Source organism: Limanda limanda, chromosome 18 (assembly GCF_963576545.1).
Source record: "Limanda limanda chromosome 18, fLimLim1.1, whole genome shotgun sequence".
In the NCBI taxonomy this organism is placed as follows: Eukaryota; Metazoa; Chordata; class Actinopteri; order Pleuronectiformes; family Pleuronectidae; genus Limanda; species Limanda limanda.
Window position 1 is genome coordinate 5,244,500 of NC_083653.1, and position 17,158 is coordinate 5,261,657.

Genomic DNA, 17,158 nt, shown 5'->3' on the forward strand with positions numbered 1-17,158 from the left:
TCAACGCAAATAGATTCACAGGTGGTCAAACAGCAGATCAGACAAAATGGCCGGAGTAAACTGTTTTATTGAGTCTTCATCTGGCTTTTTCTCAGCTGGTGTTCACAGATCAGGAGGCATTTGAACTGAGCCTGTCGTGGTTACGTCGTCAGTGGCTGCTGGCTCGTACGTCTCCGCAGCTGAGACTGAAGAAGGTTGAAGGAGCAGAGTTAGTGCGAATGACAGGATCGTTCCAAGTAAAGAATCAATGGCTGAATAAATAGTTTGATAAATCTATCCTAGTCCCACTCACTCATCCCATGATGCAACAAACCAAATTCTGGATGATTATTTGGATTAAACGCTGGTTCTTAATAACTTCTGAGTCTTGTCTACTGATCTTTAATTCACCAGTACTCGTGGACATGAAGGTAATAAGGTTCCATGTGTTGCCCAAGATCAAGTGATTACAGATAAACATAGAAGGATCAATCATTTGTTAAATAAAGAATGATGAATAGACAACTTGTTTTATCAACGCATAACACAGTAAATTTTTAAAAACCGCAGCATCAGCCCTACCTTTCTTTTTTTGCGTGAACCTCCGAAGTAACCTGAACAGCCCGGCGATCACAAACCCCTCTGTGATTTGGAAGAAGGCGAAGACCAAGGGGAACATGAACAGGGGTCCCATCGCCGCGGGAGGAAAGGCGTTTTTTAGGAGGGCGGTGCAAAGTTGGGAGTTCTGACAGCCTGTTTCCATAGCGACGGTCCTCCGCTCCCTGAGGCAGATTTATTCATAAATCATGGATCCAAATAGATAAAACACTCGCTCCCAACATACACACGACCTGTCGCTCTGAACTTCAGAGCCTGATTTGGGTGTCATGGCGCTGCTCTCAGACCAGGCCTCCTAAACTATAGTTATGGATTTATTAATAGATAAATTATACATATTCAACCGTGTTTCTAAGTTTCTTATAAGTTAGTTATAAATATTAGTATGACATTAATAAAGATTAATAGTTGCTAGAAGATTAATAAATATTCATATCAGTTTTATTTGTGTCTGTGATATTTATAAAGATCACAGACACATTTCCACTTCCTCCTGTTGTGCATTAAATGAAGATTAAATATTTACAATAGATATATTAAATATTTACGAGTGTCGCCATCTTCAGTAGTGACAACACAAGCTGGACAAATCACAGTGTTGTCAATTATGACGTCACCGATAGCTTAAAGCATTTCACCGTTTTTAAAGCATCAAATAACAACCAAATTTACTGAAAAAAGGGTGATAACTTCCCAAAATTACAGAAACCATGGGAGAGTTGGGGTCAGCCACAAGGGGGCGCTCAAGATGACCTGGCTTCACTTTTGGGGTGATGTCACACACAGACACTCATTAATGGCTTACACTTGATCTAGAAAAATCCTAAATATAAAACTGACAGTGCCATTAGCCCAGTTCCAAGGTGGTGCCCGGATATTACCCCCAACTCACGGTTGGCTGAGCCGGCACAGCGATGAGATGAGGTAGCCGACGGTGTAGCCAATGAGAGGCATCAGAGCGGCGGAGACCAACAGAGGAGGAGTCACTATTTTCCAGAAGGAGAACTCCATGGCACAGATGACAATGCACGCCAACAAACAGGCCGCCGCTAAACTGAAGCCAACCTGAGAACAACAGGACAAGAAGCCAATCAGACAGGAGAGTTGTTGCTTTGTTTCCATAGTATTACTTAAGGATAAGTGAGGTTCAGTGTTTTCTTATTGTCAATACGTCCCACGAATACACTAAAAAAACATCTATTTATCGTTTTAGCTATTGCACCGTAGACTTTATAAAAAGATGGGAGACGCATCTTCTTCAATATTCTGTGTACGAACGCCGCCATCTTGTGCCGATGATGTCACGGGTGCAGGCAGTCTGTGTTTTCCCACTGACCTTTTTGACAATTTTGGCATACTTTGGCCTGTAGAAGTTGATGAGGATGCCGACTCCGCTGGCTATGACGAGCAGGCAGAGAGCTATGATGATGCCGATGTAGGGCAGAGCTTCCTGCAGGTGAGGGAAACCCTGACAGTAGATCAACAGCAGCAGGGGCATCATCCCCAGAGCCAGGAACATGGAGCAGGTAGTCATCACGATACTGAGGCGGAGACAGGGAGCAGAGGATTTACTGGTGAGGAACTTAAATCAGACTTTGATTGTGGTGGCAGGAGCTCACCAAAAAAATCAAGAAATGTGCTGGAAATATTTGTGGTTCACAGATTCACCCTTATTCTGAGGTCTTACTATGGGAACCTTTGCCAATTTGTTGGTTGTTCTGCACCATTTTGCCCCCTAGTGGATGAATGAAAGAATGCGTGGGTGTACCTGAGGTTGATGTCACCCTTCAGAGCCAGAGTGAGGACGTTGGAGAGGTTTCCTCCAGGAGCGCAGCCACAGATCAGAATCACCAAGGCCCTCATGTCCGTCAGCTGGAACGCCTGTATCGAGAGTCACATCATTGATAATCTAATTATGATATAATAGTGATAACAGTCATAAATATATGGCAGATGAATGATGAATCCAACATAAATAACACAAAATATCACTATTGACAAGTCTTCTCCCACAAACATGATCTAACGACTGTAAGATTTTGACATTTGTTATAAATGTTTCATCGATTATAGATTTTGAACGAGTCCTGATTCCTCAGACTGTTTTTAAATCTGCATCAGATTTTTTACAGTCGTTATTAAATTAAACTCTCAAAATCAAGAGCCAGCATTTATAATGGGGGGGTGCAGCTTAGGCGCTTGAGTGAGATCCCTTCACCACAGACTTTGGGCATTTTAACTTTACAGAGCATTGACACTACCACTAATCAACCTTTAATACAAAACAAGAGGAAAGAGAAACTGTAAAAGCATCATGTGTCTTCTTTAATATACAGAAGTTGTGGAGGAGGGTAGTTGCACTGAGGCAAGTTGAGAGTTTCTCCCTTTAAAGACCAGTTCATGTTATCCAAGTAGTAAAATATGAAGTGAATCCTTTTTAGTGCCGAGACTAAGCAGCGATACCAACCTTAGCGAGGCAAAAGGCGGTGAAAGGCATGACTCCATACTGACAGAGCAGAGCTATCACCAAACCCTTCGGCTTCATGATGTGCATCTGGAAAGAAGGAGGAAGATGTTTCAGGGTTAAATGATCTCAGAACTGTGAGCGTCCACTGGATGTCATCGTGTAGAACAGCTTCTGGAGTCACCTTGATCTTGAACAGCTCTATGGTGCATCCCACTGAAACCATGACTATGCATAACATAGATGCGCTGAGTATTTTGAGGGCTTTGTCCACCCGTGGCGACATAGTAGCTGTCGTGTCGAACGGGAGAAACGAGTCGTTTTGCCACGAGGGAGCAGCGTCGTCCATGATGCCCTCCGTGTTGGTGCCACCTTCAAAAACACAAACAAGAGGAATTGAGACCAGCAGAAGTTTTTTCCTAACTCAACTCAACAACTCCCCCGAACACGAGAGTGACAACGATCACATGTGTAAAGAATAATCTTCCACTCAGGTTTTAACAGCTTTATTTGACTCACAGGAGCAAACGTAAACTGGTATGAAACAGAAGAGCAGTTTCCAGACGCCACCTTTCCAGAGTGAGTCTCCTCAGCTCAGAAGCCGCTCCACTGCTGCCTCTCTATCCAGAGCAGTAATCAGCCAACAGGTATCAGCTGCACCTCTCACCCCTGCTGCAGCTGCACGTGCTCTCCGAGCCTCTCACAAAGAAGTGTCACTGACTTATATAAATAAAGACAGAAGAGATGTGACATGTACAGTTTGGAAAATAAAATGCTCGCAGCGTTTCCGATTAATTTAAAGCATTTCACCTGATGTTTTCTTACACCTGACATCTATTGCACTTCTGTCCGTCCTGAGAGAGGGATCCCTCACATGTGGCTCTCTCTGAGGTTTCTACATATTTTTACCTGTGAAAAGGGTTTTTAGTAGTTTTTCCTTACTCTTGTTGAGGGTTAAGGACAGAGGATGTCACACAATGTTAAAGCCCCATGAGACGAATTGTTATTTGTGAATGTGGGCTATACAAATAAAACTTGATTGATTGATTGATTGAAGTGCAACTACGTTCAAGTCTAAGAGGGAATAATGCCCACTTTAAAAAAACGCAATCCCTTCATTTATTAAAAAAAATTAAATTATAATTTCATTACCAGCTATTTAAATTGTGACTGTAACAAAATCCAGGTCATATTTTTGTGTTTTAAATGTTTCAAACTGAGTCACAGAGGGAAACTATACGTCATGTGATGGTTTCTCTGACAGTACCCCCCCCCCCCCCCCCAGCCCCTCCCCTCCCCGTCATAAATCATGCAAAGACAACAATGGCAAGCACAAACAAAAAAAAAATCTGTACTGGTGAGTGCGCACTGGGGCCTCGTGTTCAATACGCTGCGACAGGACAAAAGGAGGAGCATCTTAATGGTCCAGCAGGCCGGGCCTGTGAGGACAGGGGGGGGGGTGGGGGTGGGGGGGGGTCTCTTCAGCCTCTTGAAGCATAATTACAGCTTCACATGCCGGTGTTTATTCAACCACATCTCACTCCTCTGGACCAGCAGCTCCTCGGTGTGGGAGCTCTCTCTCTGCAGCGGGAGAGAAACATCAGTTTGTGTGAGCCCTGAAACGTTACCCATCCTCGTGGGTTTGGTTTATGAGTGCACAGATAATGCTTCATGCTCTCTGGCTGTCATCCACCAAGACGGAGAGGCTTCACTGCAGCGGCTGCATTATTAAAAAGCCTTATTGTGTCGCCTTCCTTTACATAGGTTATACAGTAACCATATTTCTGGGTTGACCCCCGAGCCCCTGCAGGACGACCAGTGTCACTCTATGAACTGGAGGGATGCTGGGTGGACTGGGCAGAGGGGGCTGGAAACAAGAGGCCAAGGCAGAATAGGGGGATGATCCAGATCCAGCTTAAAGGTAGAGAGGCAGGGATGGAAGGATGAAGGTCAGGGCAGGTCTGAGGCTTTGTCTGTGCTGGGGGGGGCCGGGTGTCGCCTGCAGCTGCCGTGGCCTCTTGACCCGCCGGGGGAAAAGGAGGAGGCGGCTCCAAGCTTGTTTTTCTTTTTCTTTTTACACATCGACTGATCTGCTGCTGCAGAGCAAAATAATCCACAGTGTAAGCTTCTTATCTCTGGCACAATTTTATGAGGAAAAAAAAGGAAGCACCAGAGGAGATTATTTGCATTTTTTTGTCCTGTGACCAGCCCCCCCATGCTACACTACACAGTTTTATTAATTAATTTAATTTTTTTACACCAGTGTGATATGAAGTGGTCTGGTCTATTACACGTACACATTGTGGAGGTTGTTTTTAATAACATAACAACAGGTCAGATGCATCGGCCTGAAACTAATGATTATCTTAACGATTATCTTTACAATCAGATGAAATATTTTTCATGTTTCAATATTCAGAAAACTACAATAAAATAAAAAAGAAGACACCAAATGAAACAAGCATGTTTTTGTCTGAAATGACCCAACAATTAATAATTGTCCACAATTATTAAATAAAACCGTCGAACACTCATTTAAAAAGAAAGAGGAAATAAGGAACCAATAAATGTTTGTGTGTCTGTGTGTGTGTGTGTGTGTGTGTGTGTGAGTGAGTGGGTGTTTTTCAATGTGTGTGTGTCTGAGTGAGTTTCTGTGTTCTGTGAGTGTGTGTCTGTGTGAGTGTGTGAGTGTGTGTGTCCTGGGTGAATTCTTAAAATCCACGTGTCTCAGCCGTGGCCCTATTTAGCTCCTGTGACACACAAACACGACTCAAACCACAACTCCCATGATGCCTTGCAAGGGGAAAAAGACGCTGTGACGCGGCGAGCGAGCCCAACCCCTCACGGGTGTTGTAGTCCTTAATGAAACATGAAATCGAAAATATAAACAAAATATTAAGGTAAATTTAACATTCACTCAGCTCATACATGATAAGGTATTCACGTCTTATACATGTATGTCTGAAAACACGCCCACAATCCACGGACACACCCACGGAGTTACAACCCCCCTGCCTCGGCGACTACACTTCCCAGACGCCACCCAGCGGGCTTGGCGCATGCGTGCTGTGGAGGGCGGAAGTCCCTGGTGCTGCGGTGTGGTCACACAGATCGCTGCTAGCAGGCTGGGTCAGGTTAGCGCCGCTCGGGGCTCCTCCGCTTCATGTCGTGTTTCTAGCCCCGGTTCCTAGTCCCGTCCTACACTCGCCTCGAAGAATGAGCGACAACGACGACATCGAAGTCGACAGTGACGTGAGTACTGCTTGACTTCACCCCCCATTACCCCACCACCCTACCACCATGTTGTTTTTTTAGCCCGTAGCTAGCTTTAGCCCCAAGCTAGCGTGTTAGCTTCGCTCGGCTAGCCTCCTGCTGCTTGCTTCGCTAGCTTCCCTCTCCGGAGCTAACGCTAACCCGCTAGCCCGCTAACTTGTGATTCCCTGTCCTCAGCGGGGACAGTCCCGATGTCTCTGAACACTCCCTGGCTACAATTGTACTTTTTGTTTTCTGTGTCTTTTGCAGGAAGACTCCCCGAGGTATCACTGTGTGGTGCGTACCGCTGGGACATGTCCGCTGTCTCACACAAAATGTCTCACTTTGTCCATCACAACATCTGTCTCTCTATCTATTCTACTGTGTGTGTTCTGTTTTATTATATTCATAGCGATGGGTGATGTTTCTGCATTGTAGGGGGGGGGGCTGCAGCGTTAGTGCACTGCAGGGTTCACCCCCACCCCCCCCCACCTATCCTGTGTGTGTGTGTGTGCAGCCATAGACACGACAATCTATATATAGACCAAAGCTTTATCCCGTTCATATATCGCATCTTCCATCAGTCGTGGACACGTTTAAAACGTCGTGTCTCCCTCCTCCTCTTCATCACCCTCATCATCATCACGGGGGGGATTCCGCTCCCGATTTGCACATTCACACATTTAGGTCACGTCATTATGAGAGAGGGATGATTTAATTCTGCATCCCCGGTGAAGAGGAAGAGGAGGAGGAGGAGGTGAAGGGACCGCGCCTGCATCCCTCGGTGCTGGATGTTATTCCTGTGATTAAAGAGACGTGTTCTCTCCACAGGCTGAAGAGCTGGAAGCCTAAACACATGACGTATAGCTGCACCGCTAGAGAAAGAGAAACACACCCTCACACAACCTGGTTCATGCACAGCATCACACGCAGAAAGAGTTTTAAAATGTACGAGCAAGATGCATTAAGGTCCAGTTATCGTTGTTTCATTTGATTGAATAATTGTTAAATTGGTAGATATGAAATTGGTGACAGCTGCTTCCATCTCGGAACATCTTGTCCTGAATGAAACAGAACGTGGCCTTAATCTGCAGATTCACAGACACGACCCAGACAACTTTGCATTTCAAATGTTGCGTAACAGTGTTTTCTACAGTCTAAAATCTGAATTTTAGGAATTAAAAGTCTGTATTTGAAATATTTGCCGCGTAGGTCTTAAATATATATTTAAAGGTTCAGTGTGTAGAGTTTAGTGACATCTAGAGGTGAAGTTGCATGATGCAGCTGAAGACCCCTCACCTTCCGAACATGACAGAGAACCAGTGGTAGCCGTTAGTTGTCGTAAAAACTCAAAAGGGGTTTAGCTTGTCCAGTTTGGGCTACTGTAAAAAAAAAAAACATGGCTGCCTCCATAGGGAGGACCCGCCCCATGTGTAAATATTAAGTATTTAAATATAAAACGATCATTCTAGAGTAAATAAAAAACTAAAATTTACGATTTAGAACACAAACACAAGTAAAAACATCACTATTACTATTTTACATTCAACTTACGCTAATAGATCCCTTTCACACTTAACCTTAAAGTAGGTCTCCCTTCTGTTTTTTAGAAAGATAATTGTTTTGGCAGCTACATAGTTTGTGATGTCTCTGTGTTGTTATTTCTCAAAGATATGGATATGGTTGTGAAAAGAACATCATAGTGCTGATACATTTATCTCAGTGCGCTCAGCTCGGTTGTGGGAAAGAAGATGGACACTGTCCCTGTCTGTAGTTAAAGAGATAACGTGGTGTTTCCAGGGTTATTCTCTCCTCGGCTGCTTTTCCTTATCTGCAATTTGCAATATCTCTTTATTTCTGTAATGGTTGACAAAGTGATTAAATTTCCCTCATTATGGTCTTTAGAAAGTCTGAAATTCAACGTGCAGGAGCCCCTTGAATTTGAATTGTTTGTTGTCTGCGTTGAGCAAGATTTAATCAACAACAATCGCAAGTTATCATGTTGGAATAAATACACAAATTTCCATAAAAATGTGCATCACTTTGCTGCCGTTTAATAAGAAATTACACTCGTGCAGTTTTTGACATTTACACTCGATTTATGATTTGGAAAATGATGCTTGGACTTTGTCTGACTTGATTAGCAAACTTTACAGACTGACATTGCTTCTCAAGCTTCTCTTGAGTGTCAATAATTCACAAATAACACTAACCTTCGTAAAGAGATGAATGGAGCTGCTCCTCTATTGAGAGGTGTCTGATGTCAGGTGGTAGTGATGATGATGATCCTATTGGCAGCTGGTTCTTCCCGGTTTGGGTCTAATTAGTCTGGAGTATAACTGAGTTTTTGCACTAGTTAGTATTTAAAAGAGTGCTGGCGGCAGGAGGTAGTCTCAAAATGAATTGTCGTCCGACTGAAAGACCCACCTGACCTACCTTCAGGTTATTAAGGGGTCAGTTGCTTTGTTGATCAAAGCCTGAAGCGTACACAGGATGCAACATCGTCCTTTAGTTTACTTTACAGGTCCTGTTTCCATCTGTAAACAAGACAAACAAATAGTCAACACAGGCACTTCTCATTGTTAAACAACATTTTCTGTTCAGCTTCTCAGACAAACAAGTTTAAACTCTGAGACCAAATGTGATCTTCCATAAGGAGTGGTTATCGTATTTCGAAACAGAATCAGCAGAAGGTTATTGGTAGCCATTTTATAGTTTTAATATTTAAGCTGGAATATATTTCACATGTGTAGCTTCCCACATGTTTTGACTTTCATGCTGGGAATGCGAGATGACCATCAGCACGTCCCAGCTCCTCCCCCCGGCACCTGGAGCAGAGGGAGCAGCTCGGGTCATGCGTCCTCTTCGGCAGCCGGCAACTGGTATCAGTTTTATGATGAACCGATAACGCACTGGTTTTAGTGGTCTGTCAGATAGCATGTCCCATATACAGTCATTCTAAAAGCACCATAACATGTCTCAGTAGAATTAGCTTGTTTTTGTTGTATATATTGATTTAGGAATCTATTCGTATTGATTGCCGCAACCGGAAAATACAAAAAGATCTGAATCATGTAAAACTAGTGTTAAAAGGAATCAGAATCCATAAAGTAGACACTAAATCACTTTGTAGCCACCAATAAGTCAGTCCATAAAGGTTGAGTTGGTTATTTTGTGGTTAATGTTTCTATAAAATATTAGCATATATATAGAGAGAGGGAGAGAAATGGTTTTTAGCAGAAGTGGAAACCCCCATGGATCTGTATTTGCATTTGTAGCACCGACTAACAACCTCAGGCCTTCTCCATAAGATGCTTCACGTTTGTGTGTGTTAGTGCCGTAGGTTGTTCTTTTAGTTGTGTTGCTCCACCTCCACTAGAAAAAACTACACCGAACACTGACATTTATGGACTATTTAATTAAAGATTTCTAGTCTATGTATTTATATTTTGAAAAAAAAAGTAGAATGGCGGCTTATTACTCGGAGAAGTGCAGAAAAATATGAGAAATTCTTTAAATCCGACACAAAACCCCTCAGGTTTGTGTGATTATTTGCTGAAAACAAACCTTGAAGCTTGTTCAAGGTTGTAATTGTTCCCCCGCCTCATTCTATTGTCATCTCACAGAGGCTGTGCATATGAAAATGGCTGCCGCACTGTGCCGTAATTACACCAGCCCTGTGTTTGTTTATGCCAGGGTCACCGGAGCGAGCGGAGGCTGTTTGTACGATACGACGATGCTCTCGGTCCTGGTGGATTTGTGTCTCCTGGCTGCTCTGTGGCTCTTGTGCAACAGGAGCAGCTGTTGCCATGCCAGCCAGAGTGATCACCAGACGGGCCTTGTGGGAAACATGCAGTGATTATTTAAAAACAGTTTATCATCGTGGTTCCTGTTGCACTTGCGTGACAGTTTGGGTGAAGCCTTGTCACCTCAGAAGGACGTTTCTCCTCTTGAGCTTGAGTCACACTTTAACTTTGACCCTCCCACCAAACCCGGTGACACAGGCAAGGCTTGTTTCAACCTGCGTGCCGTCTCGGTTTGGTTTCTGTTGTGATCTGTGGATGGCGTGAGTCAGATGACACCGGGTCACATGACGTGTACTTTGACTCCCATTCAGCCACGTGCAGTCGAGACCATTTAACTAACGTGTCACCAATACTTAAATCAGGCCTTTGGTTTATTGCGAAACTGTTGCTAGTGTGGATTAGTCCATAATCAGATATGATTGCAGGCGGATGGTCTGGCCTAAAAACAGGCAGGAAACTGATCTCCTGCTTGGCTCTGGTCTTGTGATCACGGCAGCCATCTTGTGCCTTTACAGTCGAATGATTATTCAAATGAGTGGTTGAATATCACAGCCTCTCGGCCTCGTTGTAGAGTATAAGTTAGTTGTTGTTACATCTTGACTTGAGATGTGGAAACTGTTGAGTTTGATTCAGCGCTGAGGCTCAGAATGAAACGTGGATTTCTCCCTGAGCCGGAGACGTCTTATGGTTCAAGCTGAGCAAAGTCAAATAACACAGGAAACACTGAGGGAGACCAAGGTTCAGAACAGAAAACAACACTCCTACACATCACTGAGCCGCAGTCTTCTGCTTTTAAACCGAGAAACCTAAACTGCAACAAGCAAATCTATAACTATACTTGTTCTGTATCCTGGGGACAGTCAAACAGCCTCATCGTGCAGAAAATACTGTGAATACTATTCAGACCATCTAAACGTCAATAAACCAATAACAAATGATAAAAGAACTGAAATTGGGTTTTAAATTAATTAAATACAAAAGAAGACATGTTTCTTCAACAGATTTAGTTAAATAAAGACATCTAATTATGTACAAACAAAATATTTTTAAACTCTCAGTAAGTTATTTGAAAATCTTTAAACGTTTCTGAGATTTGCCCATTTCTTGCCGCTCACGTCATCGACACATTTTTCGCTGCATGTAACGAAACGTAAATAACATCAACACACGTACGACAACACAATGAGGTAGAAGACGGACACCTTGGCTTTCTGCTGCAGCTGTTGTGTTGTTTTACATTGATTTTGTCAGGATCATGTAAACAACTATGTTTGTCAGCTTCTAGAGGGTTAACACGGTTTTATTTCATCGACCTTTTCACCACGAGATTTAACTTAATAGAGAACAATGTACATTTAGTCCATGTCTTGTCTTATCACTGCATATTTTTTTCTAGTTAATATAAATATATATATATATACAAAATGCGGATTGTAGCTTCACACATGAATATTTGCCTGATCTTGTCAGTTTCATATGAGTTTCAATGTAAAGAACATTTTATTTCTTTAAAGATTCAAAATAGATTTCACTTTAGGTTTCGTAGACTTTGTAAATAGACATTTCTGCCGCTGCTGAAGTAAAGTTTCCAGTGCACCTGTAAACTTTAATACATCTAAATACACGGATCTTAGAAAATTAATCTGTAATAATTGTAAGTTGGATCCCTGATGTCATCTTGTTCAAGACATAAAAAATGTTTACCATGTGTGTTTATTTTCTTTACAACATATATTAAACTTACACGACTAGACTTCACTTTGACATTGTGAATAAAACATTTTGGACCAAAACCCACAAGTCACGTCACATGATCACACAAACGTCCTTAGACTCTGGAACAGTTCAATGAAAACCACCGCAGCACAGAGACCGTTTGGTCGGTGGAGGCGGAGCCGGACTCGGCAGCAGAGCGGCTTGTGTAGGTCTGACCCCGTGACCTCTACCCACGCTGCTCTGCTGCCGGGCTCAAGGCCGTGTGACTCTTGTCATTGCAGGCAGACAAACGGGCGCACCACAATGCGCTGGAGCGCAAGCGTAGGGATCACATCAAAGATAGCTTCCACAGCCTGCGGGACTCTGTGCCCGCGCTCCAGGGCGAGAAGGTTGGTAACCCTCAAACTGTAAGTAACCCCCCCCACCTTTCTAATCACACTCGTGAATCTGCTCGTTGTCTTGTGTTTGCTTGCAGTGTGTTTGTGGGTGCATGTGTGTGTTTGTTTGTGTTAGTTAAATAGCAAATTGACTGTTTAGAATGTAATGAGATAATTTGTGCCATGATGTAATAGTAATGATTTCTAGTGAATAGTCAGAGATGCAGATGTATTAACCCTGTGTGTGTGTGTGTGTGTGTGTGTGTGTGTGTGTGTGTGTGTGTGTGTGTGTGTGTGTGTGTGTGTGTGTGTGTGTGTGTGTGTGTGTGTGTGTGTGTGTGACAGCGGAGGGAAACAGTCGGGCTGGCGATGCGGTCTTGGACCGGTGTCAGGAAGTTATTATGAGGACATTTTTTTGTTGCTCTCTTCCTGTTTTGACATGCAGGACATGGATCCGCTCCAGTTACTGGCCGCTCCGTGTTTTCTTTTCCATGTAAAGACCAGCGAGGGACGGGCGAGCAGCGTGAAGGGCGGCGGCTCGCGAGATGCTCAGAGAGACGAGTGCTCGTAATGTGTAGAAAGAGTTCGGTTACAGCTGCCTCAGTCAGGGACAACCCCCCCCGCTGTTATTGCTCTGTAGAAGCAATGAACATTAGGGCTGGGTATCAGTTCTCAATAGTTGTTTGGTAAACACACACACACACACTTAAAAATCTGGCATTTAATGTAACGTCAGATTCATGAAGTTAGTTTTAGTTTCAGGCAGTTTTAAAGGGGCGTGTGTTAGGAGCCATTTAGTTCCTTTTCCAAAAAGATTTAGTTGATCATCGAGATTAAAGAATCTGCCTCAGTCAGGAACATAATGTATTATTATATATTATATTATATATACACTAGGTTTAAGTGTCTGTCGTCCACTACCAGGCTGCTGCAGTGTGTTTGCTGTCATCGGGTCAAACACTCAGACAGTTGTGTGTCGGGGTCGTGACCTCACTGACCCCTGGATGTCAGACTGAAGTGCTTCAGCAGAGTGAGACGTTAGGAGGAGACAGATTTCCCTCCCGCTGTTTGTGTGTCTGTTTGTCTGTGTTTGTGTGTCGCTAAATAACACGCATGCGTTCTCTAGTTTTCGACTGTATACATGCGTCACTGCTGCATTCCTGCACGTGTCACTAACAGCCGTCGTCCACACAGGCGTCTCGGGCTCAGATCCTCGACAAAGCCACAGAGTACATCCAGTACATGAGGCGAAAAAATCACACGCACCAGCAGGACATCGACGACCTGAAGAGGCAGAACGCCCTGCTGGAGCAGCAAGGTAATGACACGCCGCTTCTCAGGGATACGTGACGCTCCCACTTATAGTCCAGGCAAAGTAGCGTTTTCCGACCGACTAATTGTAAAAGAATTTTTTTCAGCATAGATCATTTCTATGAGGTGTCCAGAACAACAAACTAAAAGTCCTTAGAAATCCTAGTTGAGGAAAAATGTTTAATTCTCATCAATGTGTGCCAGTAAGGCCCGGCAACAATACACCCCAAAAAGACTATTTTTTTCGTTTACTCCTATCAAAATGAAACTTTACACAATGAAAGTAACCATGAAACGTAACATTTTTTGTACTACAAGTTTCTTTGAAAATGAATTTGAATATGCAAATGAGCTATACACTAATCGACTATGCCCCAAATACGCCCAAATGGCTTAATTTTTTCCTTTACTCCTACCACAATAAAACTTTACATAGTAAAAGTATTTATGAAAAGTAACTTTTTTTGTATTACAAGTTTCTTTTGAAATGAATTTGACAAGCACATGAGCTGGGTTTATTTTGGGCATATTCGATGAGTGTATAGCTCACTTGCATATTAAAATAAATTTTCAAAGAAACTTGTAATACAAAAAATGTTACGTTTCATGGTAACTTTCATTGTGTAAAGTTTCATTTTGATAGGAGTAAACGATGTGTATTGTTGCCGGGCCTTATTGGCACACATTGATGAGAATTAAACATATTTCCTCAACTAGGATTTCTTAGGACTTGTAGTTTGTTGTTCTGGACACCTCATAGAAATGATCTATGCTGAAAAAAATTCTTTTACAATTACTTCTATTTTTGGCTCCAAAATGGGCTACTTTGCCTGGACTATTATCACACCTGGGGGGTTAGATCCTCAGAAGCTGATGTTGAACCCTGCTCCTCCTTCTGTGCTCCTGCAGTGCGTGCTCTGGAGAAGGTGAAGGGCTCGGCCCAGCTCCAGGCCAGCTACTCCTCCTCCGACAGCAGCCTGTACACCAACCCCAAGGGCAGCGCCGTGTCGGCGTTCGACGGCGGCTCCGACTCCAGCTCCGAGTCGGAGCCGGAGGAGCCGCCCAACAGGAAGAAGCTGCGCGTGGAGGCCAGCTAGGAAGCCCATCGACCCCCCCCACCCGGCCCAGGTGGAGGTGGCGGAGCACAAGGGGGAGGGTGAGAGCGAACGCAGCCTCGAAGCTCTCCAGGCTCATCGAACCCTCCCCCCCCCACCACATCTCTCACGCCAACGCCGACGACCACCGCCACCGGCCGCGGCCTCACTCTCTCTCCTCCATCTCTGGGTGGGCTCGCACTGGAGACTCGGGACCCCCTGAAACCTCCTCACACCACCACCCCCTCTCTCTCTCTCCCTCTCTCGCCCCACCCGGTCTCTGCGAACAGGAGAGAGGAAGCCAGCCGGGTGGAAGACGACTGCTTCAACACATGTAGAGAGCTTCAGGTTTTCTCCCCTCCCTATCCCCCCCTTCCCTCTCCCTTTCCCTCCCCCTCTCTCTCTCTCTCCCTTCCCCCCTCCCTCTCTCTCTCTCCCACTCTTCCCCTGTTCTGGTCATTGGTATTTCCCCTCTAGCGACGTCCGCAGTCCAAAACCCAAAAAAAGAGGCAGCTTGGCAACTTAAAGACTTGATGCTTTTTTTGTACCCTCAATGAAGCCCCTCCTCCGACCCGGGGTTGTTTTGGGAGGGGGGGGAGCACCAGGTGTACTCCTCCAAGCACTGCTATATTATATATTTTACTTTCTTTTTTTGTTCATTTTGTTCTTCTTGATTAAAAAAAAAAAAAAAAACCTGTTTAGAATCTACACACACACACACCTAGATAAATGCTCCTGCAGAAGTTTACCTTTTTTTAAAAATAAAACTGGAAAAAAAAAACAACACAACCAATTTGTAGCTTAATTATTTTCCACTAAAGAATGTGAAGGTGCTTAAATAATGAAACCCACCTCAGGCCCGGCGGACGTTTCCTGCCCGACGACGTCCGCTAACACGAGAAAAAAAAACTGAAAAAATAGAAAACGTGACTCTGTTGAAAATTGATGTTTTGAAGGAGAATCTTCCTGAACCTGTATCGTATTTCGTCCTTTAGCTTGAAGTAGTGAATGACTTTAGGTGGCTGAATACATTAGGCATCTCGTTTTATATATTATTATGATTATTATTAAACAAAAAAAAAACAACGCATTGATTGGATGTTTTTTCGAGTTGGAGAACGATAATTAAATATGTTATGCATTTTGTAGTAATCTCACGAGTCCTTGGGGTAAAAAAAAAAATATATATATAGCCAATTTGTCACATGTAGTTTTCCTTAAGGGTATGAAATAGGTCTTGAATGTCAGAAGGTAGCTCCCGTCCGCCGCAGTACAAGGAAGCGGAATCGGTCCCAGTCGATGTGTTGTGCTTTACACGGTAAAATCAATGTTGCTGAATCTCTTTCCCCCCCCCCCACGCCCCCCTGAGACATATGGAAGCATTTTGCGTGTCTAGGAAACGTGTGTGTCTGTATATTGTTTCCGTTTTATTTCCATTTAGGAGGATATCATTAGTGTAAAAGGTCTTTTGTTTGTCCGATTCCATTCCATGGAAATTACAAGTATGTTGTACATACTGCCAACAATTGTCTTGCAAGTTGAGGCCTACCTTTACTATGAGACTATAAAATAAACTATTTTATCCTTTAACGTGCTCCTGGTGCTTTTTTTACTTTTAACTGTCGGGCCTTAAATGTAAAGAACCATGTTCTCTGAAGTGTTTTTGTGTGAAGATACGAGGCTGCGGCGGCTTTAATGACGGGTTTCACCTTCCACCAGCGCTGCTGTGAAGCTTTTCACGACAGGATGTGGTGCCGTGCAGGCAAACACAAATTCAGGTTTTACTGGTTTCCAGTGTTACCAGCAGGTGTCTGGAATAAGACCGAGGGCATCGGAGGCTGTAATGTGCTTTAGTCTGAGGGAGAATTCTCCTGTCGGGCCTGTTGTCATCGCTAAGCAGCCGATAAAACCCACTTCTGTCATTTCTGAATCAGGAGATGGAGTTTGTATTTGTCTTGAACTCCAGCCAAAGCTTTTATTCTAAAAATCCCGAGACACCAACGTGAAAGTATCATATATTCCAATTTTCAAGTTTCAATCAATCAAGTTTTATTTGTATAGCCCACATTCACAAATAACAATTCGTCTCATAGGGCTTTAACATTGTGTGACATCCTCTGTCCTTAACCCTCAACAAGAGTAAGGAAAAACTACTAAAAACCCAATTTTGAGCTTTCATATTTTATTTGTTGCATCGGTTGCATTTATTTATGGCGATATTCCAACAGGTGCAAAAAGAGGAAACAAAACGAAGTCTCTCGGCAGAACATTAAAATTTGAGCACAAATCTAAAACCTCAATCTCCAGATTAAGATTTGAGGATCTGCTGTAGATTTGCGTGACAGTAAGTTTGTTGATCAGTTGAAATAAGCAAAGACGCCATCTTAACTCTTTCAATATAATTTTCAGAAATTGATTTAGAATTAGAACTTGAATTAGACCCAGATTAAAAAGTCCTTTTGGCAAATTATGAACTAAAAAATACAGTACAGCCAAAGTAGAGAATCTTTAAAGTATTTTTTATTGGTTAAAGGTTTATTT

At 43.3% G+C, this 17,158-nt stretch overlaps 2 protein-coding genes across 3 annotated transcripts; one reads left to right on the forward strand and one right to left on the reverse strand.

Moving 5' to 3' along the window:
- Positions 1–102: 102 nt before the first annotated feature.
- slc10a1 (solute carrier family 10 member 1) lies at positions 103–4,693 on the reverse strand. The gene is made up of 8 exons (XM_061092001.1): positions 4,603–4,693; positions 3,246–3,433; positions 3,065–3,151; positions 2,366–2,478; positions 1,934–2,138; positions 1,490–1,662; positions 562–761; positions 103–185 (listed from the first exon to the last, which is right to left on the reverse strand). The coding sequence occupies exons 1-8, from the start codon at positions 4,691–4,693 to the stop codon at positions 103–105; spliced, it is 1,140 nt and encodes a 379-aa protein (XP_060947984.1).
- Positions 4,694–6,146: 1,453 nt separating this feature from the next.
- max (myc associated factor X) lies at positions 6,147–16,207 on the forward strand. 2 transcript variants are annotated; one of them, XM_061091462.1, is made up of 5 exons: positions 6,147–6,313; positions 6,584–6,610; positions 12,117–12,242; positions 13,407–13,530; positions 14,433–16,207. In XM_061091462.1, exons 1-5 carry the CDS (start codon positions 6,278–6,280, stop codon positions 14,618–14,620), a joined length of 501 nt encoding a protein of 166 aa, XP_060947445.1. In that variant the 5' UTR covers positions 6,147–6,277; the 3' UTR covers positions 14,621–16,207. The 2 variants fall into 2 exon arrangements, with proteins under 2 accessions (XP_060947445.1, XP_060947446.1); XM_061091463.1 differs by lacking the exon at positions 6,584–6,610.
- Positions 16,208–17,158: the final 951 nt, after the last annotated feature.